Raw genomic sequence first — 26,994 nt, forward strand, 5'->3', positions numbered from 1 at the left:
ATATGACCTCTGTCACCATGAACCCATCTCACCTAGTTCCTCTTCGCCTTTTTTTTTTTTTTTTTTGAAATATTTACCCTAACATCATTTCCCCACCACCCAAACCCTTCCCACTGAAATAGTGCACAACATTTGTGAGAATCCTCAGCCTGAGGCAGGCAGGTCTGTTCTGTGGTTAAACTCAAAGGCTTCATTTTTCAGGACATGTCTGTCTCACAGTGCAGAAACATCCAAGTTTGTCTTGAACCAGATCTTAAAAAATACCATGTGGACCTACAAGCTGGCTCTATGCAAGGAGATGAGGTTTAGAAGCAGTATAGTCTAGTGGCAGAATTTTCTAATTACTGATCTACATGCAGTATGCAGAAGTGCTGCTTCTGGACTTGTGCTACTAAGGCTGTGTAGCATTGTTTCCCTGTGAAGTTCTATATGTACACATTCTCTTTTCTGTAGGTAAATATATACATACTGTTGAAAGTATGAATAATATCACTTAGCTGTTTATAGTACATACATTGAACTCCCATGTTACTAGACTATCTTAGAAAGATTTTAAAAGCACAATATGCAGTAAGATTATGTAGCTTATAAAGCTCTTGTGATACCACTTTATTCCTGAAGAATTGTTCATTAGTATTTTAGGGTACTGCTGATCACCAAGGAATTCACTAATCTAGACAACAGGAAAAATGCTTCTCTAAGGAGCTAACTATATAAGTGACTCTTGCTGTGCAGAGTGACAAAAGTTTAACTAATAAAGGATTAGTCACTTCTGTCAGTGACCTGAAATAGCGTTTTTACATAGTAGTGTTGTGATTTTCAGGGACTGTATTTCAGCACTTTGAAGGCTAGAAACAAAGTGCTTTCACTGAAAAGCCTGGAATCTCCCAAGCCTACAGGGCAGTGGAATATTGAACTCTTAAGTTTGTTAGTACTTTGTTGTATTATTACCTTATCCAAGTTCCAGGCTCCAGGCTCTATAATTTTGCGGTGAAATCTCTTCTGTGGGAGAAGAGATGGAAATTCTTAGTCAACACAGTGATTTTTAAGCTCTTACCTAGATGGAGGTACAGAGAGCATGTTAGCAGGGATCCTGATGAAGATGGGTAGATGTGCCAACTGCAGGTCCTGTGGTCAAAAGCCCCTTGCTCAGTGCAGTTTGTCATCTATAGCACTTTACTAATCAGCTTTTGACTCAAACAGATTATTCTGCCATGTAAGGACACCATCATCTTGTTTTAGAATGGCTTTTGTCATAAGAAAAGAAGCAAGGTGACTCCAGAATCTTCATATCCAGCATGTAAGTGAATAGGTAGCTATGCTCTAAATACATCATATATCTCTCTTCCACATGCCAAAGTATTTTTGTGGTTTGAACTGAAATATTATTCTCCACTTGTATTTTTCTGTACAAAGAGTGAAAATGTTCCCCAACAGGGAAACACTACTCTGAATGTATCATTGTGCCTCATCAGCATGTTTTAGACTCTTTGAGCATTATTCTTTGAGTGTTTGTAGGTTGTATTTCCTCTTCCACAGGGGGTTCCGCCTCCTCTGTTCCCAGCAGTATCTCTGAGAACATGGGGCAAGGTTTAATTAAGAGCAGTCATGCTTCTGATGAATATCTCATCATTAGCCATTAGCAATGGCCTTGCACAAAGAAGAGCAGAGAAAAAGTAACAGATTTAATAACAGCAGCTTGAAGAAACCACATTCATGAGAGTTGTGCATTGCCTGAGCTCTTGCCAAAAAAAAAAAAAAAAAAAGTGCATCTCGGAGTATTTTGCTTTTTCCTTTTTCTTTGCATCTTAGGTCTCAGAAAGGATGGATGCAGGTAAAAGTATGGCCAGCTCAGACTAGCACTGTCTTCTGGTGTCCCTTTTGTCTGTTTCAGCTATATGAAACTTTCTCAAAGGGCCAGGGAAGGGTCACCTTCACCATCTTTCAAGTCCAGCTCCATTTTCTTTACCTGAAAGCAGAGAAATGAGAAACTTCTCAGTAAAATGAATGAATGTCAACTAATGTCTCCTTGAGAAAAAGGCTTTTGTGGGGTGGAGTTTCTTAATAAACCAGGGAACAAGAGATTGGGCCAGAATAGCCATATAGGATATAGGTGCCTCATCCAAACTCAGAAGGTGAACCTTTACTTCCCACCTTCCAGATGAATGCCTTTATAATTGGATCATTACCTATACAATTCTCTCTTCCACTATAAAAATCCTTAGGAATGGCTTCACTTTTCTGATGTGAAATAAAAGGAAAATGAACCCTCAAAACTATCACAGATCCAGACTAAGATTTGATTTTTTTTCTCCATGTGAAATATTTCCAGAGAATCAAGAAAAGGGCAAACACTGGAGGTTTTCCTACTTTTAATTCCTGTGCTTCTGCAGAATCTTCTACTGCTTTTATATGACACCACTTTAGTCTTTATAGCAGGTATTTAACTATTTCTTTAGTATCTTTAGACTTGACAGTGATGACAGACTTGGTGCCCTGTCATTTCTTACTCAGACCCTTTTAAAAAATATGTACAATATCTACCCTCAGCCATGTATAGTGTAGGATTGTAGCCAATTTTAAAGAGGAATCAAATACCTTTATCAGAAGCATAACGACATTCATACAAGCTTCTGGATGTATCTTCCATCAAACTTTTGTGAATTGCTGTTGTTGAATTTATAGGTGTGTTTCACAACCTGCTCTTTTTGCTTAGTCTTTCTCTTTGATAGTTTAAAATAGAAATTGGAAATCAGTATCTTCCAGCATCTTGATTAGCAAGGACTGATACAAAAGAACCATTTAGCTTGTTAGCAATATCCTTCTCATTAATTTTTCTGTTGATTCCCTCATGGTCCCTCTGGCTACTGTCCTTCTCTCAAGCTTTCTCTTTCTGATGGAGGTACAAAACACTTATTCAAGTCCTTAGCTAATTCCTCTTCAAATTTATTCTTCACTGTCTTTTAATGTCCACCTTATATTTGGCCTGTCACTTTTGTGTCACTCAGCTGAATTTCCATTTGCTAAAGTCTTCTGTTTTGAACATGCTTGCATCAAATTGCCTTTTAAAATATCAGTTTATAAAATGTTTTTCTTGTCTTTTTCCATCTTTCTTGTTTATTGTCATGGTTTAACCCCAGCCAGCAACTAAGCACCACGCAGCCGCTCACTCACTCCCCGCCATCCAGTGGGATGGGGGAGAAAATCGGGGGGAAAAAAGTAAAACTCGTGGGTTGAGATAAGAATGGTTTAATAGAACAGAAAAGAAGAAACTAATAATGATAATGATAACACTAATAAAATGACAACAGTAGTAATAAAAGGATTGGAATGTACAAATGATGCGCAGGGCAATTGCTCACCACCCGCCGGTCGACACCCAGTTAGTCCCTGAGCAGGGATCCCCCACCCCCCCCCCCATCCCAGTTCCTATACTAGATGGGACGTCCTATGGTATGGAATACACGGTTGGCCAGTGTGGGTCAGGTGCCCTGGTTGTGTCCTGTGCCAACTTCTTGTGCCCCTCCAGCTTTCTCGCTGGCTGGGCATGAGAAGCTAAAAAATCCTTGACTATAGTCTAAACACTACTGAGCACCAACTGAAAACATCAGTGTTATCAACATTCTTCGCATACTGAACTCAAAACATAGCACCGTACCAGCTACTAGGAAGACAGTTAACTCTATCCCAGCTGAAACCAGGCCATTTATACTCTGTTATTAGCTAACATTGATGCAGTCTGAGCTTACTCATGTCCATTCTTTTGACATTAGCTGCTTTCTTCATCTTCCTTCCTCCTTCTTTTTCTTTTCTTTTAAACTGCACTCTTCCACCTTCCTTTCTAGCGTCTGATATCCCTCTGCAAAACTTGTATCAACTCTTTGTTGTTGATACCAAACGTAATTACATTGTCGTTATGTGTGTTACTTGGCTCTAGTCATACTTCTGATACCAACAGTTGTCCTGTGGGATGAATTGGTTCTCATTCTTTGAACTTGTTTGAAGAAGCAGGAGTTTGAAATGTCTAAAACTTGTCCCAGCTTACTTTTGACCACTTAGACGTGTGCAGCTGAAGTCACCCAGTATAACTGCTTTTTTTAGGTTTATCTCCCTTTGTTTTTCCCTCAGCTTTATGGACTATATATTCTTCCTAATCAGGAGGTCATTTCCCCAGCTAGGATTTTCTATTACATTTTATTACTGGACATAGTTTGAAATGGAGTGAGATACAACTGCTTCTTTTCTAATTAATTTTTAATAGGAATGTTATTACTGTTAATACAAAGAATACTTGAGTTATACAGTAATGGGGTCAGTTGTTATCACTCACCCATTTGCATTTGAGCCATCTTTGCTCATGCTCATTGTTTCAAGAATAAGCCCTGCCTTAAAGAGGTCTTGTTCTAAAAAACATGACGTGACAGAGAAGAAAAAAGCAAGTAGATGGGGGGTGTGAGGAGGGCAGGATAATAAAAATAATACCATCAGCTAGGCAGTAGAGGTAGACTCGTTCAAATGCGGTATTTCTGGTTTTACAAAGGAATCCTGGCAGAGGAAGAAGCCTTATAAGGGGCCTGGGCACTGTGAGCTTCTTTCTAACTGCAGTGGTGAAGGATGCTTTTTTTTACAGTTGGTCACTGTAAAATTAAAAATTTGTCTATGCATAGAGGCAGGGAACTGAAATAGCCCAACCACAGAAAAGAAAATCTTTCTGTATTTTTTTTCTGCCTTCCTCCTTTTTAGTGTTTTGATGCCATGAGAGATGTTAGTAATAAAACATCTCAGCAGGTCTGCATTTGGCTCCCTGCTTCACCATAGAGGTGTGTGTGGTTTGGCAAGCCACCTTCTGCAGTGCAGTTTGGTATCTAAAGACTCTTTCCAGAGCAATTTAGGTGCTCCTCAGAACCTCAGTAAATGTTTGTTGGCACCTTTAGGAATGAATTGCATTTAAATATCTCATTCTTATACCTCAGTTTTCACTCTGCAAAGTGAAAGTAGCACTTCAATACCTCATAGAAATGTTACACAATAAAAAGTGTAAAGCACTTCAGTTACTATAGCAATAAAAGCTGTATGATGACCTCTGAGATAAATGTTATTAGCTCTCATTGGAGATTCATCTCAGGTAGACTACTATGTTTAATTTGTAATGCCGAAGGAGGAAGAATATAAAGCAGCAAGGAAAACCTGAAATGTAATCTTAAAGATGCAAAAAAAGGGTATGTTTTCAGAGGAGAATGCAATTCTGAGTTCAGAGTGTACTCATGTCCCTGTGTCACATTTAATCTAGCTAGCAGGGACATCGAAGGCAAGCTCTAGCAACTGTGTACCTATACAGGATCCCTAGATGGCTTATATTCTGGCTAACAGCTTGTGTTATAGCCCATGCTGTCATCTTGTTATTACTGTTATCAGCTTTGTAAGGTAATTTCTGCAAGCTATGCTATAGTTGTACTTTTATTTTACAGTGCTGCTACATTCAGGGCAGTGGCAGTGCTGCTTCTCTCTGTAAATGGATTGCAACTTATGTCTTAATGTTTGCAAATTTGGAAGAAGGGAGAGACTGCAAACGTTCAGCTCCATCACAAAGATATCTGTCACTGTAGGGGAGGTGTGAGAGTGGGATTGTTGAGAGAGGATTTAACCAACCTGTGTGAGGTAAGTCACAGCCAAATTCAGCTGACAGCATTTTCTTTTCATAAAGATCCCCCCAGGAAGCGTGTGGACTCCCCAATGCTGAACAGGCATGGGAAGCGGAGGCCAGAAAGAAAGTCGATGGAGGTTCTCAGTGTGACAGATGGCGGCTCCCCAGTCCCTGCTCGCAGAGCTATTGAAATGGCACAACATGGACAGAGGTGGGTCTCTTCTTTACCCAGGAGTCCTGTCTGTCTGGGTTTGCTACCCCCTTTTATGTTATACATACAAAGGAACTGTGGAGCTTTTCTATTCGCACCAGCACTCATTACAACTTCCAAGCATATTTGCAACATGATCTGGCAGCCAGCAGCGCTTGTGCGCACTGGACCAGAAGTCCTGCCAGGGACTTAAGGGTTCTGTTCGCTTGCAGCTATTGCTCAGGAAACCACCACATCCTCTGGACAAGACTCATCTCACCTCTTTTTAATTGTCAAGAACATAGGCATTCAGTCTAAGCTTGTGATACAGGCTGTCACTCTAGGCAGTGGGGACAGATGAGGGCTTTGGAAGGTATCAGATACATATGTCCTCTGTTCCAACAATCTTAGATGGGATAAGTTACCCCCTGGTAGTTTCTCTCTGTCTCCATAGCCTACAACAGGAATCTAGATGACTTATCTTGGATTAGGTGCCTAGCTTTTGGGCACCTGAAGTTAACTGAGATGAACCCCACCCTCCATGTCATCAGAGCAGCTCGAATCTGGAAAGCCCTGCCCAGGCACCTGTAGATGCCTTTAAAATATGCTGTCAGAGCCAGCATGCATCTGACCCACATGAATTACCACATGCCTGTGAAGTGATGGAATATGTATAATTTTGCCTCTTTTCTATCAAAGAAAGTGTCAGTCTTGTGGAGAAACAGCAGAGGAAAATGATGTCTCCTCAAGGCAGGTTCTGGGAGAGTAAGTGAACTGTGCAAGTTCACGAATGTGAACCATGGAAGTTGCTTCCTCAGTCCTTATGACTAGCCTAAAGGAAGCACGTGCATTTGGATTCACACTTGCATAAATCAATCAATATAAAAGAACACTTCACATATATGTATGATGATGATGCTGTAACCTCTGTTTCAGCTTTATGACATGATTTTTTTGTTCAGCTGTTAAGATCTGCTCAAAATGAGCCTGTTGTGGCCAGAAACTCCCTTTGCTGACTAAGAACTGGGTGAAGAATGTGAATGAAATAATTTCATGTCCAGAAGCTCCTATAATTGCTGGAAAGTTTTGCTGGCAACCGTTACAGTTCTTTCTACAGTGAGGAAAAGGCGGTGATTTCCAGAATCTGCTAGGACTTATTTCAGACTGGATATGTGGCCTTGAGATACACTGCCATAAAGGTTTTTCATTGCAGTGTAGGTTGGAAACCTGTCTTGAATGTGGTTTGCTTTGATGTGAGGTCTGGGCAAAGGAAGCGTTTAGGACAGGGTGTACTAAGGATGAACACAATGCTAACAAACAGTTGCACACTCCTTATTCAGCTTGCAGTGTTTAATCTTGTAACTGGTAGATGCATGGACCGTGAAGCTCCCAGAGCCAGAGGTGAATCACTTTCCCCCACCCCAAGGCTGCCTGTGAGTCGCAGTACTCTGCAGCTATTTACAGTAAGTGTCCAACTGGGTGGAACAAATAGGAGGTGTTAGATTGATCCCGAAGTTTTCTGAGGGCTGAAACCTTTTCTTCCACCTCTCAGCTTGGACTTTGGATTCAAAAGTCTGAAGAGGCAAAGCTGTGTCTTGCTATCCAAAGTACTTATTCTGCTTTTAAATGTCTCACTCAATTCTGCACGTGAGGAAACAATTGAAGTCAAAAGGTCTGAGATGAGTTCAGAGCAGACACATATCCAGGCTACTTATCAGTAAAGAAGGGCTTTGGCTTCTGGAGGAAGCGAAACCTGCCAGGCACAAAAGAGATACAGGGCAATGCATACCACAACGCAGGGCTGGACATAAAGGTGTGATTAAGGGTGGAGAAAGGGATGCAATAACACCATGATTGATGATGATGGGCTTGGTAGTGCTTGTTTTGGAAGGGGTTAAAGGGAAGATGTTATTTTATTCCATGTGTGAGCTTCCATAATTCATACCATCCACATCCACAGATGACAACGGCACATTTTGTGTTGCTGGCAGCACAGTCGTTTATAACGTGAACTGGCTTCATTAAAGAACACCACTGCATGGGGATTGTCTGGGGACGATGCGTTGCTGATGGGGCACCATCTGTCAGAACAGTCAGTAACAAAATGACAAGTGCCTTCCACCAAGAGTGGGGGATTTTTAATGGTTAGTCACATATTATATTCCATGAAATGACCCACTGACAATGGATTTTACAGCAGTAGGGCTTAGATCCCAGAGGTGGATGCTTTTTTAAGAATGACATTTTTTGGTCTCAGCAGATGGCGATTCAGTGCTTTTATCCTACAATACTAGGAAGACGGGTTGGGGGGGGCGGAACACGACACACCATGGAAACAGGTCTCCTGTTTAGACACAGAATGACTTGTGTACACATCCGGAGATGCAGAGCCATTGCTTCTTTCTTGAGCTGGCAGAGATACTCTTCTACGCCAGTGGGCAGAACACACCCATGTGTCTTGTGATTTAGTCCTATTGTCCTCTTTCCCAGTAGTAAACAGGTATTTGCTTGCATAAAGGGGATTTATGTTATAACCTCTGGTTTGTGTGTCTGTGTGATGAACTGTGCTTTTGGTAACCATGTGGGGACCCTACAAGTGTCTGGTCTTGGCTTGTTTAAGGGCATATCTTTCCACTGAGATTTGAAACTTGACAGCCTTCAACCCTACAGGCTGAGAAAGTATTAAGTGAAAAACATAGTCCTTCAGTGACTTAGTTTTGGATAACGGAGGAGGGGAACTCAGCACAAAGGCTGCTTGTTGAGCTTAAAGACTCCTTTAAATGCTTGTACTGACCTCTCCAAGTGCTCTCCATTGGGTCTTCCTATATGGCAAAGTTGTTACGCACTAACATCAGCCACACTAAAACTGGTGACTAAGTTTTGTCAGTTCTTGGTCAGTTGCTAGCTGTCAACTAAATGGGTTCATAATTATATCTGAATTGCTTCTGCTATTGTGGTATCCACACCTCTCAGACTATCTGGTATTTCATTGAAATGTCAAAAGAAAAGAGGTAGGTTCTGAGCTTAGTTTAACACCAGCTAATTTGTCCCATGTGCCAAAATCACACAGGCTAGGAAGAATTCCATAGGAGCTAGAATGTCTCAGGGATATGCCAGAAATTTTCAGCAGCTCTGCCGTTAAGAGTCCAAAAACTGTTCTAAAATGGGCTTCATTAACTATTCATTTTCTCCTGGTTATTGAAGTGGATAGCTTGCATGAAAGATCAGCTAACATTAGGGAACAGTGTTCTGTGAAACAGTGAAGCATATTATCAGTGCAATATATTACAGAGAGCTGACCCTTTAGCAAAGCATAGGGAATTTTGCTTCTAAGCTTCAGGGATTCAGACCCAAGATGATAAAGAAGGGCATTTCTCTATACACTGAGTATAGGGAAGAGAGTTGGGAGTAAATGGTAATGGACCCTACAAATTAGAATACAAAATGGATTACTGTTCCTCTTAAGAGGCTCTACGGTCTGATTTTAACCTTTTCCCAGATTGTGCTTCGTGTTGAGGTCTTCTAGAAAAGTCTAAGTAATGAATGCTTTGCAGTTTGTGCCTTCAGGCATGTTCTGTTTTCCTTGGACAATGTGACAAAGTAGATGATACCTGGGTTTTCAATTAGATAAAGGAGATCAGGGTTTACTAGTATGTATGGGGAAGTCACCTTAGACCTCAGAAGTCAGAGGGAGATAATGAACTTCAGCACTGTGTAGGCTTGAGCCATAGTTGGAAAGTAAAAGAAAGGTTTTTCAGAGCATTGCTTAAAAAGGGGAGGATGGGTTGGGGGGCTGGGTGTCCAGCATTGCTTCAGGTGACTCTCTTTTATAAATGTCCACACTAGTAACTCTGTTTTCTCGCTTTGTTCCTGCCATAGTAAAACAATGTTCAGTAAAAGCCTGGATATCTCTGAAGCCAATCCCAAATTCAACAAAGAAGAAAGGTATAAACACTGACAATATGTTCCCCTCCTCTACCTCACTGCTGAGACCTTAAAGATGCAGTACTTACCTTCTCCATGTGGGGACATAGCTGTTCTCTCTTTAGAGAGCAACAAAGAGGGTGGGATATTTACAGCCCCACACTACATATATTTTTGTACAGCACCATTCATTTGAGGCTATCCCCAATGCAGCCTGTGACTGTACCAACATTTTCCCCACTAAAATTTCAGCCTACTGCTACTTCTGGTTCAGTTCTGCCATGAGTGAGGATGCCCAGCATAGAAGACGTATTTGCTAAGACTGCTTTGGGAAGTTTTGGAATATAAAACACTAGGAAAGCCCAGAGTGCTCCACTCCCAGCACTAGAAACAGCAGCACAACTGAGTCAGTGACAGCAGTGGTAGGAAACTTTGGAAATCCTGTCTGACAGAGCAAAATACTAAGTGCCTGTAGGTAAGAGACAAACTCCTTAAGACTACTCTGGCTGCACCAGAGAACACAAGAGGAAAAGATGATCAAAGATATAGGTTTTTGAGGGTGATTCCAATCTAGCAGTTCAAGTGACACATGGTGAAGAATAACAAAAAGGGTAACTCCCAACTGTGAGTAGAGGCACAATGGAAGACAGGCAGGCCACCAGATTTAGGGAGTTTAAGTGGACTATTGTGGGTCCATGGACAAAAAAAAAAGTTTAGACTTTTGGGAAGGTTTTGAGTGGACATGTTGTTCCTGGAATTTCAGTCTCAGAGGAAGAGAATTTTTCTCTAATGTTAAAAGATGGCTTCCCATTGGATAATGCTTCATCAAAATGTAGTCATTACACATTTTGTACAAACACTTAGCTTACCCAAGGGTTAGGAGTGTTCCATACGATCCAAAAAGGGGGAGGCAGTGGGTTCCTTAAAGGAACCTATGGACTTGGCAAACTATTCTTCTTTCCATTTCCCCATTTAATAGAAACTTTTCTATTTAAAGATAAATTTGGCCTTTAAGCCTCAGGAGACTTGTGGGATGTATGACAGACAGCCCCTGTTTTGGCCTTTTGCAGGCTGAGGCAGTCCTTTGTGGGCAGCATTTCAAGTCTTGAACCTGCCACAATGAAGCATGTCGTGCATCTGCAGGAGAGATTGTGCCTCACATGGTGTGTAAAGCACCCTCTTTAAGATGCCAAGATAGGAACAAGCATTGGACCCAAACTATTAGAAAACTCTAAGTTTCACAGCCGTGAAGTAATGGTTATACAGTCTTTAGTGGCTGGGCTTTCCTGGGCTGTTACCATAGTCATGGAAATCCCTGTTCCTTTCTCTGATTGCCCCTATTCATAAGTTCTGTTCTTGAACATGTGGCACTTCTTGCATTAAAAGTAGCTCTGAAACTACTCCGAAGATGAGCTTTTCCACAGTAATTAAAAGTCAGGTCTAGTATGAGAAGTGCAGAAATTTTAGCTCTGACAGGAGAAGGGTCTTTCAGCAGATGTTCCCAGCACCATTTGTTGTCCCTCTGTCCTTCTCTAGCAGCTGCTACTGCAGAGGAAATGACCCTTCAGTAACTGCTGGGGAAAAACCTTAAGTACACATGCGCGTTTTGTGTTCCCTCTCAAAGGTGATATCTTTCAGAGCATAGGAGAAGGTTAGAGCACTGCACGAGGATCACCCAGGGTCCTTCTCATTGAAGGACCAGGCTGATTTTTGGAGGATCACATTCACTGTGGTCTTACCTCCCTCCCACTTCTAAGAGTTAGGATGAAGGACCTCAGTGGTGAGAAAGTGAGAGGACCTGGATTCTGGATCTGCACAGAGCCACATGAACAGAAGGGATAGGCAGCAAAGAGAACCCCAGCAAAATGGGGCCAGCTAATCATGGTGGCCATTAAATTTTTGGCCAGTGTTTAATTATCCAACTTTATGATGTCTTTTTTAAAGGAATACTGCATCTTTAAGGGTCCCTTCCCTCTAGATGCACATGGTTGTCTTAGTAGCTGAGGCCACTGTCCCTTCCTTTTTCTTTTTCTTTCTTTCTGACTTTCTCTTTCACCCCCTCTTTCAGTGCTTCTCTTCTGTATCTGGGTTGCTGCAGCTCCGTAGTTCACTTGCTTCAGTATTGTAGGGAATGCACATGTCTGCGCTTCTGGGTCTATTGTGTCCTGGGATTGTTCATTTTTTTTAAACCTCATTTCCCTTTTCCTTTTCCCTATTGTCAATTTGCTTTCCATTCTCTTTGTTAACCTCTTCAGTGCCTTCCCTGTTGGGAAAATGACTTGAAAGAAAAATTAATCAACCTTCTTGCACCCATTCTATTTACGTTTTAATATTCTGCATGTGTGAATATGGGTGTATTTTCTGTATAAATATACACACACGTTCCAATATACAATGGGTGTCAATTTGCTCTTCTCAGTTACATCATTGTAGATAGATTTGTACAGGTACAATTGAGGACAGCATTTGTCCCTAAATATATACATATATATGTATTTGTATATATATTAATTAGATCTTACCCAAATTTGCACTCCAGGCCGAAATATAAATGGAGTGTCACTCAAACACATGAAAAAGAACTTACTGTAATGCTTCTTTCCACTTCTCTATCAATGTGTAGCACAACAGCTTTTCATTTCTCTTCTAACTATGTTTTAATTTTAACTTTTCTCAAAACTGCCTTGCATTGCCCAGCCCAGCATTTGCAATGTTGATGTAACTGGAAGCATGGCTTGTTGCACTGATCAGTAAACTGTGAAATCTACTGGGCATATATTAAATTTGGCATTTCTGTTGGTGACCGTCTTGTGGAGAATGGATTTTCCTCACCCAGCCAGAGGTAGCTCTAGCAGCTTGGGAGCCTGTTATTGAAAATGGAGAGAATGAGAGAGAAAGAGACAGAGAGGAAAAAAAGCGCTGCATCTGACTTGAAAATAATTTGGCTTAATAACACCAGATTTTTTTTTTATTTCTAATCTGATTTTTGTTAATGCGAAAAGATGGTGACACTTTCCTGAGTTTGCTTACCTGCACCCCTTAACTTAAATAACCTGACTTAATAACCTGACTATTCTTTTTGATTTTGAATGCTTTGGTTAATAGTGAAAAATTAAGAATACTGAATTTTTTGACTGTCGCTAGGTTTCAAAGTCAACATGCCAGAGATTCATTCTGCTTTTAGAGCTGCTGTTTCAGTCTTTTCAGCACAGCATTGATTTATTCTCCATTCGCATTTGAAAGATTTTCTTTGCAACCTTTAAGACCCAGAGACTGAATTTATTTTAAATGAAAAATGAGATCCTGGAGCACAAGATGGCATCCACAGAGATAAGTACCAGGTTGCTGAGCTGGTATGTTCTAGCTGATCTGAATTCCTGACTATAAGACCATCATGACTAATAAGCCAGTATCAAAGCAGATTCACAGCTTGAGCTACAATCTTGTACCCTGGGCTCCCAAGCTGGCTCAGAAATGCATGCTTTAATAACCAATATGTTTCACAGTTCATTCATGGCAAAAAAAGTACTTCTTACCAGGCCAGCTTGGGGGACAGAGGGACACTACACTGAGCAAACTGGGGACAAAAAGAACAATTTCCTTGATAATAGACTGATATAACTGTGCCTTATGTAAGAGGCAGAAAAGAAATGCAGCATGAAGTATGAACCCCATTGCTCTGCTGACTGCTTTAATTGGGATTTGGCTGGGAATTGTTTTCTCCTACAGCCTTAGTATGTCCCTCTCCATATTCCCCAGTGCCAGAATTGGATGTGTCTGCAATATTGTGAGCAGGACAAAAGTTAATTTCTGGTGAATGAAACTGTCCCCCTAGTGTTCCTGGTCTCTGAAGACATAGGCACCAGTGGCAATAATTATGACCGTTCAGTTCTCCGAACAGTATTTCACTCTGCTTTTCCTACTCTTCTCTCCACCTGCCTCCACATCCCTCTCTCTTTCCTTCTCTCTCTCCCTCTCTCTTCATTTTCCCTTTCCGAGGATGGCGAGTGCTGATCCATTGGGGTAAGCTCTAGTTTTGGATTATTCCTGTTGCGGGACCTGTTGTATCTTGTAGAGAAACTTTTCATTTGCACTTTACAAACACAGTACACGCTGATACACTTCAGTGAATGAGGCTTTACAGCAGGGGGAGAGAGAGAGAGAGAGAGAGAGAGATGTGGGAAGAAGCATTTTTGGTGCTTTGTGTGTGTTTGTGCGCTTTTATGTTGGAGTCACACTCCATATAATTTACTTTTGGGTTCTTTTTTATTCTCGTTTGTCTCTATGTTTCAATGTCTGTGGGCACAGAGAACTATCCTCAGACAATGTGCAGGTACCAGGACACCTTCTGAGAATGAACCCCCTTCTCCATTTAGTGCTTTTTGTATCTGTTTGGTACCCTCCAGTTAATTTTGATCCTAATTTATCCTTTATTCTTTTTTTTAATATGAAGCTGAATCCCATCCGTGTTATTAAAAAATGCTGTGTATTCCCTCTCTTTTTAGTATATGTTTTCTTAAGAAGTGAACAGATGGCCTTAGAGACAGATATATCTTCAAAGCTCTTTATTTTCAATAAAGAGGATATAGGTACAACTAAGAATGCAAATTAAATTTCCATTTATAAATACTTAACAGAAGGAGAATATTTTATTAATAAATGATTTAATAAAAACATTGTAATAGATCATGACAGACTACAGCAAAAGCTCATTGAGAGGTTACATATTGAGAAAGCTAATTAGCACCAGTAACATTTACTTCTCATGTTTGTAGCATGCTTTACTATTTATTAATTCTTTCTAAACTGTTTATAAATGGAACTTTAGTATAATTGGCCAATTAAGGAAGGTGGCGTTGTTCAACATCACCCTCTGTGTGCGCTGAAAGGAAGAAGAGGTGTGTTACCAACACCTGAGGTCCTTTCTCTGTACTCTTTGTAAGGCTTCATCTTACAAGCGGTTATTACCATGAGTAGACCTTGTGACTTAAGCATAAGTATTCCCAGTAAGAGCTGTTATAGTTAGTATTATTTGCACGGTTGGGACTGTAAGACAGTGGAGTATCACGGGTATTCTATTCATATTCCCTCAATCAGGGAGCAAGGAAGCACAGTTTGCATCTTTTGATACCCAAGAGTAATAGCGATGAAATGTTGTAACACACAGTGCCTGACTGCTCACCTATTGCACATTATTTCAGGTCATTTTCAGGGGTCTCTTACCCTGAAATACAGTTTAGAATGTTTTGGTTTTATTTGAGTGAGCAAGCAAAGAGGAGTATCAAATTCCACCCAATTTATGCTTAAAGTAAATAAGAGGTTGGCTGGATAGTTTGGGAATGACTTTCAAAACTACACGTAGAATCAAACCAATTCAAAATTTCTAAGGCATTTCACCCAGGGACACAAGTCTGATGCATTACTGCATGCTGCATGCATGCTGCAGGCTCTCCTTCTTGGAAGCATGGCTCCAGCTTGACCAGCTAAGAGGCTGTATTCAGCATCCTGGTAAAACTGTGCTATGAAAGCAGGTTCTACTGGGACTGCAACAAGGTACCAAACTCCCTTCTGATTGTAAGAAAAATTTCTGTGAGGTGGTTATTCAAAGAAGAAACAAATGCCGAATCTGGGCCAAATGTTTAATGCTGGCTATGAAGCCTTTGCACTCTGCTGGTGTGTACTAGCAGATGCACTGTTTAAAGCACTTGAAAATTAATCTGAGTGAAGGGCTATATAGAAGTTCTCTATACATGTGCTATATGTGTAGTACAGTTACCAGGTCAGCTGCGCTTTTCCTCCTTCTAGTTCTCTCTGCCTACACTTCAGCAGTGTAAGGCTTTAGCCCTTCACCTCTTACAGCTCTGAAGAAATTCTGCAGTTTGCTGAAACCAGCTGGAAACTGGATTCCAGCTCCTCAATTTCACCAGTAAGAGATCACTGGTCTAACATGAATTGGGCCTCGCATGGCTTCCCCTTTGACAGCAGCTGGCTAAAATGAGTAAAAAATTGCTTTAAAACACAGGGCCTTTTAACTTTGATACTGTGAAGTTTCAAATAGATTGAATAAGGAATAAAATCATCACATCTACAAACTATGGCCCACACATGCACATTTCGTTTCAGTCCTTGGCCTCTCTCTTTCATAGCTCAGACATCTCCAGATTATTGTCCGTCTATGAGATGGGAGGAATAGCCTGCAATGGTCTCAGTGCCCACCTTATGTTTAGAGTGCCTTCTGCATCTTCCCCATCCTAAACCATAAGGTCTAGCTCCCTTATGTGTTTTTTTTAATTCTTCCCTCCAGGCTTGGCAAAACAGCTATGTCACTTTGGGAGGGACTAAAGAGTCTCTTCTTGGGTCTTTAAATCTGGCAATTGTGTTTGAGGGAATGCTCTTTATCTGAGCAACTGCATTAACTTTTCTGCTTGTATTTTAACAACTTTTTTTTGGCTTCCATTGAGTTAGTGCCCAAGCATACAGCAATGCAAAACAGAGCAAAATGAGTCACACACAATGTTTGTAGTTTCCTAGATTGTTGCATTTAGTATTAAGTTATTGGAATAATCACAGATTTAATAATTCCAATGACATTTAGTGCCTGTAGAGACTCTTAGGAAGTCAACTCACTAATAGATATTTCCCACTAAATGAACTTAGTTCATAGCCAAAGAGATAAGATGATGTCATATTTTTCTCCTCTTTCCATACATACAATCATCCAGGGTCTGCCATAGTAATGTGCTGCCTGTAGGGCCTCATACTTTCATTTTCAGGTGAGAGGGATAAAAATTTAAATTCATTCTGTTCTTTCATTACAGCATTTCAGCATAATGCAACATTTTCATTACTTTCTTTTGGCTCTGTCCCAGTTCTGTCCACCTGACTCTGAGATACAGGAGCAGTGCATGTGGGGTTTTTTTTAAAAACTGAATTCTAGCATTTCCCAGCTAAGATGATCTTGATGGGAGGGACAAATCTGTCATTTTTGCTTGTTAGCATTTTTGGACTGGAGTATAGAACCTGCCACTGTACTGAGTTTTTATAGCCAGCTTGGGAACTATGTCCCATTTGTAAAGGTAAATTATGAGAGATTTATTAAACTGAAGAAGATGCAAGGAAGATTTCCTCAGCCTGGGTATCATATCCCATACCAGCACTTTCTGGTAAAGGGGAAAAGTTTTGAAAATGTACAGCTCTCTTTTCACCCCAGCACTGAAAATTAACCCAGGATTCTTCAAACTCTTTCCACTGCTCCTATATACAATTTCCAGTGTGGACAAACTAAAACTTGCTATAGGGCCTACTTTACTTCTTATGTATTTTGCATGTCAATCAGCAGTAGAAATAAAGCTTGTTCGATACCAATCATGTGGATACTGAATGCATTTCCGGGAGGATTTCACACTAACTCTCTCTTCTGTCCCCTACCTCAGGCTCCTAGGCTGGATGAAAACACAGTACACAACAGCTCTTTTTCAAATATTGCTTCCAATAAGGAACTGGGAGTTGGGAGGTGGGGCCAGCCGTGTTTTGTCCTCCGTGCGTGTGATCATTTTTGTAAAAAAATAGGAGGCAATGGGGTTGGGAGGGGAGAATTAAGGGCTGTTGGAAACACGTGATTGCAAAAAGGAAATAGCAGATTGGAACTTTTAATCAAGTATCCTGGAATTCAGGTGAGTGTCAGAGAGGACTTTCCCACCACTATTAACAGTTGGTGGGAACATCTCCTAGTGGGAGTTTAACTCCTAAGTAGGTGCTTAACTGCATCTCTGGGCACCTAAATGCTTTCCACATTTGTCCAAGACAATCTGTAGGCTCCTCTTGTAATTTGTGGTTTGGAAGAAGCTTTTCCTGATGACGCATACAAGGAAGATTTTAACTAAATGGACTTTCCATGTGCACAACACATCTGTGTTGCACTCAGCTACTTCAGTTATAGGAGAGGCACATACAATAGCCTTTCAAAAGTGGAGCAGATGGTTCTCCCCTTAAAACTGCTCTGCATAAACCTTTATGAGTGCCCCCATTCTGGATGGTACAAATTCAGGTTTAATCTAGTGCAAAAGAATGCCAGACTGAGCTTCTAGTTTTTGATTGCTGCACCATGATGGGCAGACTGCAGTAGGGTACAAGGAAAAACGTAATTGGGGAGTTTCTGCATAGAATGAGTGCCACAGATTTTCATGGTGCAAATTTAGATTTGACCTGGCAAAAAAGCATGCTGAGACTGGGCTTCTGGGTTTCACCTACTTACTGCGATGGACAAACTGCAATGAGATACAAAGCAAGCCATCAGTGAGTAGTTTCTGCAGAGGATACAAATAGAGAGAACAGGACTGGCCATTGTGTTCAGTTGTAGCTTACTCTTTCCTTGGAAGTATTTCCTCTTTTGCAGTTCACATATTTTTTAATAATTCTACTACTCAAATTTATTTAGTAATATATGTCTGGGAGACCATTCTAGAAAACAGGTTTTTTGGTTTTATTCTTCTATAACAGTAGAAGAGAGTAAACTGAGACAGTTTATGGTCTAAATTTGTTTTATGTTTTCTTACATAGAAGCTGACATTAACTATCTGACCTGTATCAATTGTGAAAGTGTGTACACCCACACATAGACATGTATGTATATACATACGCACATGCACTCTGTTTTCCAAGCATCTACAGGATTTCACCTTTTCATGTTTGTTACCTGAAGGCAAGTAATTGCTTTCATGGCTCTTACTGTAGGTGAAACATTGCTAGGTTTGCTATATTGACATGTTGCATGGTGGTTGTTGAACAGCTAGGTTCTTAGCCAAGTCCTCACCTGTAAGATGTTTCAGTCTCCAAGCCAACTTTCTATCTAAAAGGAGTAGAAGGCAGTTGCCTCTGGGGCTTACTCATTTACAGTCACATGGAGGGATTTTTTTCCTGCTTGGCAGTCCTCCTCCCAGAAACTTCTGCTGCTGAAATGTTTGTGCATTTGGCCTGTCTGCCCTTTCAGCACATTTAGCATAGCACATTTGTATGTTTTATTGTCTACAGCTGACATTTTTCATAGGTGGCCTTCGCTGGAGGGCATAGGAGCATTACAGTATAGGTGACCTTGTCAGCAAATAGAGGGACAGTTTATTCTCCCTTGCTTGGCCTCTTTTTGAGGGCACCTGGGCTGTCATCTTGATATTAGTAAAGTCATCAACAACAGCAAAACTCGTTATCCATAGAGAGGACGTGGCTTGTTTAATGCAACAGCAGGAAATCTTACTGGAGAGCAGAGATGTGAAATCCATCAGTGAGAAGCTGGAAAGAGTTAAGCCAATGTAAGCTTTGATTTCAGTGGGAAGTCATCACATAGGAGACAATTGTGTGCCTGGGTCGTGAAGACTTAGTTTTTTTCTTAATATCTGGAAGAATCCCCTACCTGTTTGTGCCTTGTACACACGGTGCTCTTCGATGTTGCTCGTGACAGAGAACATCTCATTCAGTGTCACCAGCACTGCGCAGAAGAGAATTCTCAGCACCAGCATGAATGTCTTGACAGTCCTTTTTGAATTCAGCAGTTCAGCTTGCCCAGGTCAGACGTAGTAGCTTCCATGTGCTTGATGACCAAAAAGAATGTAGCAACTCTCTTAATGAAAAGGGATTATAGTTTCTTCCCTGAACAACAGCATTTCTTTATTTTGAGGGTGGGACAACTGAAAAATGTGACAGTAGTGAAAGGCAAGATTCTTGGGCTTTTCCAGTGACAGCCTCCCTCCTCCTCCTCACTTCATGCCTGTGCCTGTGGTGGCTGGTGTTCAGGGTTATTACTTGTCCAAGTTTTCTGAGGGCTGTTTTCCTTATTGTGTCCATTCAGGTCTCGGTCAATCAGCGGAGCATCGTCTGGGCTCTCCACCAGTCCTCTCAGCAGTCCAAGGGTAAGTGGTGCTGCTTCAAGATCTGTTGGTCCAATTCACTCACACATGCTTGATGCTTTTTGACATCTGTTGCTGTAGAGCTGTGGCTCTTAGCTGCGATATTTTGGTTTTCCTTGGCAGCTTGTAAATTTTCATGGGTCATGAGCGAAACGTTATTTAGAAATGCAAGCAGAGAATTTCTCATACATGGTTCCCTGCACTGTTAGCAGGGATCTCACTGTGCCCCTGCCCTTTTTCAGTCTCATAAGCATGTAGAATAACGTTGCTATGACTAAACACTGACATATCCAGCTGAGGTCTGTATAGAGCATCGTTTCAGGCCAAATATTGGGGACCATTTCACAGCTACTTTCAATCAGGCCACAGTAGAGCACCAAACCATGCCGGTTACAACCAGCTTGATTTGGTTTGCCTCGGGATAGCTTGTATTAGAAAGTTAGAGAAAATAAATTATACAAATTTGAGGGCTAGCAAATTTAAAAGGAAAGTAAGACGTTGACTAATTAAGATGAGAAAAGAACACTCAAACCCCTACAAATAAGGTACATTCACAAGCCCTTATTCAACATATAGTCAACTAAATACTGATACTCAACATATAGTCAACTAAATACTGATACTCAACTGTTACTCATCTAGTACAAAACATGCTTGATAGTACATCTATTGCAAAGTTATTATGGTTTCGAAGTGCAATGGCAGAGGTCTCCCACTCCTCAGTAACTTCTTTAGGGGTAAGAGTGAGTATTCCTAGTGTCTGACAAGATCAGCTTAGTCACTTCAAGACTGCAGTCCTTACAAAAGTCTAGACCTCATCAAGAAGTCTTTAGGGCTGTGGCAATCTATGTTACCTAATTGTCTGGCCCAGAGGCTTTGGAGGATTTCTACATACTTTTCAAGACTTCATGAGAAGATGCCGTTCCCCCTTGGAAATGGATATATTCCATGTGTTAGGGTGTGGATACACCTATGGATCTACTCTCAGGTACATGAAGATAACAGGTATTCCGAGTATTTAAAATTGGAATTCCCCAGTAACATTGAGTGTAATTCTTATGCATAAAGACACACTGTTGGGTGTAAGTTTATAGGCTAGTAAAGCTTCCAACTCCTTGCTTGATTGGACTATCTTCTGAAACATATTCTAGGTTCCTACCAATTGTTACCCTGTTTTGCAGCTGGCATAAATGTATTTGTGGTCTCCTCTGCGTCTTTAACGTGCCAGGAACCAGTGAACATCCATTTCCTTGTTTCGGCACTGGGACTCCTGGATGTCAGTGGAATGAAGCAGAGGTCTGAGAACTCTTATGCCGCTGCAAAATGTACTGAAAAAGAGCATGGAAACAGTTTTGTGCACAAAATAAGTATCCAGTGCAGCAAAACTAAATCTTGATCTCATTACTTGATCTCTTGGGATCAATTTCTGACATCTCAGTAGGACTACATCAAAGAATAAGGATGACAAGATCTGTTCCATAGTTGCTATATCTTACCACTGTACTTAATAGGCAGTTGATTAAATAGTCTTCAAAAGGATTTAGCAACCAGATGGCATTTTCAGCAGATCATAACGATATTAAGGCAGGTCAAATTTGAGGCTTAAAAGGAAATGTTGGAATAAAAATCTTTGTTTTTTTAAACATCCTTACCTATGCTTCTGATAGCACCTTAGATTATTGAAAGAGAACATACTTTAAAAAGCAAATGCACATTTCGCTATATGCACTGCTTAGGTCCAGTCTTATGAGGAATTGAATTCAACAGCAGCTAAGAGTTTTTAAATCTCACAAGGTCTTGCTAATGGTGTTCCCCATTGCACCAGCTGAAATATAGACCTAATCTTGTTCTTTATTTCATTATTATAAATGCGGTAATTAAAGGTGCCCCTTCAGACTCTTAATGGCTTAAGTGGAAGTTGAATTTTACTTTATTTATTTCAGATTTGTTTCTCAAACCCTCATACACGTAAGATATAAAAATTGCAAGGAAGCATTTGTAATCAACAGTCTTTGACTTTTACCCATTGGTGTCATTTGCAAACGGTTAATAGGCAGATGCTGATAGTGACTTCCATAAATTAATCACTTTCCTCATCTTTTTCCCTTCCTTTCTCATTGGCGATCAGAATTTACCAACATGGCAGATTTCAGTTTAACTTTAGTTCATCAGCTAAAACAATACAAATGTTTTGATGTAGTAATTTTCTTTTCATTTTGGTGGCCTAACCCTAACTTCTTTAAAGTAATTACAAAACTTTGATGCAAACAATTTTAGGAATTAAGTCTTAAATACATTTCTGCATTTTTTAAATATGGCAACATTGTGCTAATCCATCAAGCCCCAAAAGTAAACTCACTAGTGAGTGTGCTTGCCTGGGACTCAGATTTGAGGCATGGTTACGTATACATGGTGTGTCTGGACAGTGCTTGATTACAGCTTTTAGATGTTAAGAATGGATGATAATAATAACAGTGATAAATAATTTATAGTAGGTAGTAATTTATAGAAATCAGAATCTGAGTGCAGACCAGAGCTAAAGATCTTGAGTAGTGATTTCTACTTTTACAATTCTGCAAGTACTTGTAATCCAAGGTGTTAACAGCAATGTTTTGTAAGGACATTCATTTTGTTTTAAATGTGATTTTTAGCTTGCTAACATCCCTTTAAAAGGCATCTATCCTCCCAAGTCTGTGTATTTCTGTTTGCTGTCGACATATGAATGGTTCCCCAAAATGCCTCTAACATGTATAAATGCTCTTGTTTGGGGAAAAAAAAAAATTCATAATCCCATTTTGATAACTCAGTGATGGATTATGAACTTTGGTTGTCTTTTCTTCTTTTAAACTGTGTCTTAGAAAACAATGGCTCACCCCACCCCCTCCATAGAACTGGGACATAATGGCAAATATTGCTGTGACTTTATGACAGAAATTCTGATTATCAAGCCGTCGTTCGATGTGATGAGGAATGTTGCAAGAGAAGCATAAAGTCTGATGGGAAGTATCATCTCTTCCCAGATAAACAAATTTGCCAGGCCTCTCTGGAGGTTTTGCTGTAGCTGTTTACAAATCAAACACCAACCTGAGTTCATATATTTCTCACAGAGGTGTGTACTCTGAAGCCTCCAAGCGAATGCTGAGTTGTTTAACCTTCCAGGCCAGGGGAGGAGAGTGGATGCCCACATGGCATCACTCTCCCTTTTCCCCCTCTTTCTGCAATGGCTGGCTGGAACCGGGGTGTGCGTTAGCCAGAGTCAGGGGTAAAGAGGAAGGAAAGAGGTTCTGACTGGTGTGTGCAGTAACCTGTGTGTATCGCCTACCACTCCGTATGTATCACACACCTGTTTTGAGTTTCATCTCTCTGCTGGGTTTGCATATGGGCACTTGGAGCTGAAAGAGGTGGTCCCATTCTTGGCACATCTCAATTTGTCTGTGGCTTGAGTGGTTCTTCTTCCCCTTCCTCACCTCCCTACAGCATCATGCTTCTCTCACTGCAGGGCAATCAGAACAATCCCAGAGAGATGGCATTTCTCTCTTCTTTTTTATTAGTTACTTTCTTTCATTTTGTTTTTTTTTACTTTTCCTTTGTTTGACTTTTCTTTCTGTTGTTTTCCTTTGCTGACATGTGGTTGGTTAATATGATGAAGCCTGTTATGACACTGTTGTTCTTGCTGCTGCCGCTGCTGCTGTTGTTGATTATGCTGTGTTCCCAGCTAACTGCATGTCTTTTTTTTGTTTTTTGTTTGTTTGTTCGTTTTCGTTTCTTTGCAAAATCCCTCCCCCCCACTACCCTTTCACCTCCATCTCTTGTGTCTCCTTGTGACATGGTGCATCTTTGTGACTCGGATGGATTTTATTCTGACTTTCCTTTCTCTGCTCGCCCGCTCTATGCGTATTTCACTGTTTTTGATGTGCATGGACACTCTGCGTCTGTCTCGTAGCCTATCAGAAAGTTCTTCATCCCCCCTCAGACCTCCGACCTCCCTTTCTCTCCCCGACCCCAAGTCTCCTTGGACCCTGATGCTTGTAGGAACGCCTCCAGGCCTGGACATGTACTCCAACCAAAGCCAGCACTTCAGCCCAACCCAAAGACGCAGACTTTGCCATCCAAGAGCAAATTGGCTGAAAAACCACTCCAGTCTACTAAATCCAACCCACTCCCTACCAGCAATACCAGCGCCCCCTCTTCCCAGAACACCCCTGTGCAGAATGCTCAGGGACGCTTGCCTGCTGCCGGCTTTAACCCACAGCTGGCTGTTCCTAAAGTGCAGACCAACCCTATGTCTCCTGTTAGATTGCTCCCTTCTAGTACTGACCCAAGCACCAAATCTATCCCCATCATACAGGTCACCCCTCACCCCTCTCCAAGGGGAAGTCCCCTCCCTACCCCCAAGGGGACACCTGTCCATACGCCAAAGGAGAGCCCAGCAGGCACACCCAACCCAACACCACCATCCAGCCCCAGCATTGGAGGAATGCCATGGAGGACACGGCTCAACTCAATCAAGAATAGTTTCCTGGGGTCTCCTCGCTTCCATCGCCGGAAATTGCAAGGTGAGTACTCACCCAAACATACAGGGTGGTTCTGATTTGGGCAGACATTCAGCAGCAAGTTGATACCTCTCTGTGGCTCTGCAGATTTCAGATGTACTGAGGACTGAATATTGGTATTGAAAAGGAGAGTGATAGTATCAGCCAGCCCTAACCCAAGACACATGTGAGCAGGCTCTGTCATGCCACTGCACCTGCTCCAACAGCATCTCCTGAGCCCTCTTCACACTCTAGACATACAGCTCTTACTATCCCTGTTGTGGCTCTTAGAACACAAGAAAATTTTATCTTCAGCTCCTCCACTGATTTTGTCAGCAAACCTAGAACTCTGCCATTTCCCCTGCAGCTGTACTTCGCTCCCTGTCCTTAGCCACAGGCTGAGCCTTCTGCTGAAAAAAGATAGCCTGTGGCAGTAGGCTGAAGTTGTCCTTGTGAAGTACAGCTTTTGTGATCTTGGTTAATGCTTTTTTTACCTCTGTTGGTAATTGGTGTAAAAATCTCCTTAATACAATCAGTGTTTTCATATCTGCTGACCTATTTCAGTTTTCAGAGTCTCTAGAGTGTTGAGATGTGCAAAATTTTCTTCTTCAAGCTCCAGGTGGCTTTTTGCATTCAGGCAAAGGGCACCCAAAGTCATATGCATTATCCTCAGATGTCAGCAGCAGCTCCCCCAACACCCAATGGTTTTACAGGGTACTGGGATGTAATCCCATGGGAAAGGAGGAAGAGTTTGAGTTTGAACTGTGATGGTCAGGGACATTGTCTCTGAGATGGTCAGAGAATTGCAGCAGTGCTTGAGCTGAATCCAGCTGGGCTTTGAAGCAATCGTAAAGCAATCAAATTGGCATGGTGTTTGGGTCTAAACCAGAAACCACTGAAGCCAGTGCAAGATTATGTAATGATTTAAGGAAGGGTAGGGTGAGCCTTGAAATGCAGCACTTGATTGGATACAGTGATCTAGAGACATATGACCAATGTTCAAATGTCAGAACCAATCTGCAGAGGCAGTGGGCAAATGCAAGAAGGTGTAATGCCAGAACTGTTTCATTGGTATACAAGAAGAAAACAGAAGTTGTACTGAATCACCAATTTCTTTTCTCCTTCCCTCTCTTTGGCTGTGCGTACATGGGTAGTACCTACACCAGAGGAGATGTCTAATTTAACCCCGGAATCATCCCCAGAGTAAGTAATTTGCCAGTCCTCTACTTTTTTCCACGACATACCAGTGTCATTTCCTTGCCTGAATGTCACGGGCTGACACATTCCTGTTCTGGATCAGTACCTGACTGTAACGTGTTATCCTGTGAGTGGGATAGGGATGTGAAACCATTCTTCTGCTAAGAACCGTGGATAAAATCTGTACCTCAGTAATGGTAGTGGGGTCAACAGGTGATGAAACAGTCTCCCAGTAACCACCTCATTTTCTCATGGCTTGCTGAATTTACTGTGTTTGTAACATGTTCCTTCTCTCTTCTTTCATTTGATTGTCAAGCAGATCACTCTTGCAGAGTGGAGAGGATAATCAATGGCTTATACTGGCACTAACTATGCACTAAAAAGTCTTCCTCTTAGTACAAAAGAGTTTGCATCCTCAGGATAACATGCAGAAGCCTCTGCTAAGATAATTCAGAGGAATCAATGGCTGCGATAGTAAACGCAGTGTTAATTCTAGGCAGTAGCACTGGGACATGCAGAAGCTGTTTCGTATTCACCAGACTCATTCCTAAAAGTCAGCATACATTTCAACCATTTCACTACACAAATGTGCGTCACTGCATGGCAGGTTTGGAAGTCCCTGCCAGAGAGTGCTGCTCCAAACACTTCCTAATATATGCAACAGATGCCAAATTATTCCTTTTTATTTTCACAGCTTGTGTTTGTGCACCCAATGCCCATAGACTTACCCTGCCAACCAAGGCAATTTGGCCTTTTGTCAAGATACTTGTGTGAAATATTCATGAGTCGTAGATGGAAATTTTGGGCCCAAAGTTTTGTAATTGGTGACAATGGTATTGCCTTAACAACTTTCCCCGGACTTGGCATTTATCTGGTATAAGATGGGCACTCTATATCTAATGCTGCAGAATGGAGAGGGATAAAGACTTCAGGAGAGGGAGAAGTAGGGAATAGTAAGGGTTAGTAAAAGAAATCCAGGAAGAAAAGTGGAATAAATTGTGTTTTCAACACTTTTGGAACATTTACTAATAGAGAGGCATGAGAGAATTTCATAAAATGAATGCATCCTTATCAAGGAAATACATGATACTTTTATCTCAAATGTTTTTAAGTACATTAAAGCAGAAAACCTTCAGAATTCAATTTCTTCTCTCCTCTTCTCTTCTCTTCATGCATGTGTGTTGGTGGAAGTTTTTCTGTTAATTTATTGCCTTCTCTGCTTCCCACTCACTCTTTAAAAGCTGGTGTAGAGAAGTAGTGCCTGTCATTTGAGGCAGTTTGGATGCAAGTCAAAGCCTAAGGCCCTTTTTTCTTTTTCTGTATAATTGCCAAATTAATGAGTTCAATTGGGCTGCACCCTGCAGTAAACATAATAAAAGTCATAAAAAATAATGAACTGGATTATATTTTAACGATAGATGTCTTGTTGCTCTGTGCCCACTTCCACATGTCTTATTTTTTCTAGTATTTTCTTCCTTTCTGTAAGAAAAAAGATATCCTTATCAAGAGCTGTATTGACCTCATGGGTTGAGCAATAAATACATGTCCTTGCTCTGATACAGCAATGACTGCCATTCATATAACAAACCTGATGATTAAGTAATACAC

At 41.1% G+C, this 26,994-nt stretch overlaps 1 protein-coding gene across 16 annotated transcripts in view; it reads left to right on the forward strand.

The window, feature by feature from the left end:
* The window catches only part of BRSK2 (BR serine/threonine kinase 2), a 324,024-nt gene that overhangs the window by 269,264 nt on the left and 27,766 nt on the right, over positions 1-26,994 (forward strand). For 8 of the 16 annotated variants that reach the window (XM_049820723.1, XM_049820725.1, XM_049820726.1 and 5 more), the window contains 6 exons: positions 5,705-5,855; positions 9,714-9,779; positions 13,758-13,781; positions 19,600-19,660; positions 23,601-24,213; positions 25,344-25,392. In XM_049820723.1, the coding sequence (XP_049676680.1) occupies positions 5,705-5,855; positions 9,714-9,779; positions 13,758-13,781; positions 19,600-19,660; positions 23,601-24,213; positions 25,344-25,392 (964 nt within the window). The remainder of the gene's footprint in view (positions 1-5,704; positions 5,856-9,713; positions 9,780-13,757; positions 13,782-19,599; positions 19,661-23,600; positions 24,214-25,343; positions 25,393-26,994) is intronic. The other 8 variants (XM_049820737.1, XM_049820738.1, XM_049820740.1 and 5 more) reach the window with 5 other exon arrangements.

Source organism: Accipiter gentilis, chromosome 17 (assembly GCF_929443795.1).
Source record: "Accipiter gentilis chromosome 17, bAccGen1.1, whole genome shotgun sequence".
NCBI lineage: Eukaryota > Metazoa > Chordata > Aves > Accipitriformes > Accipitridae > Astur > Astur gentilis.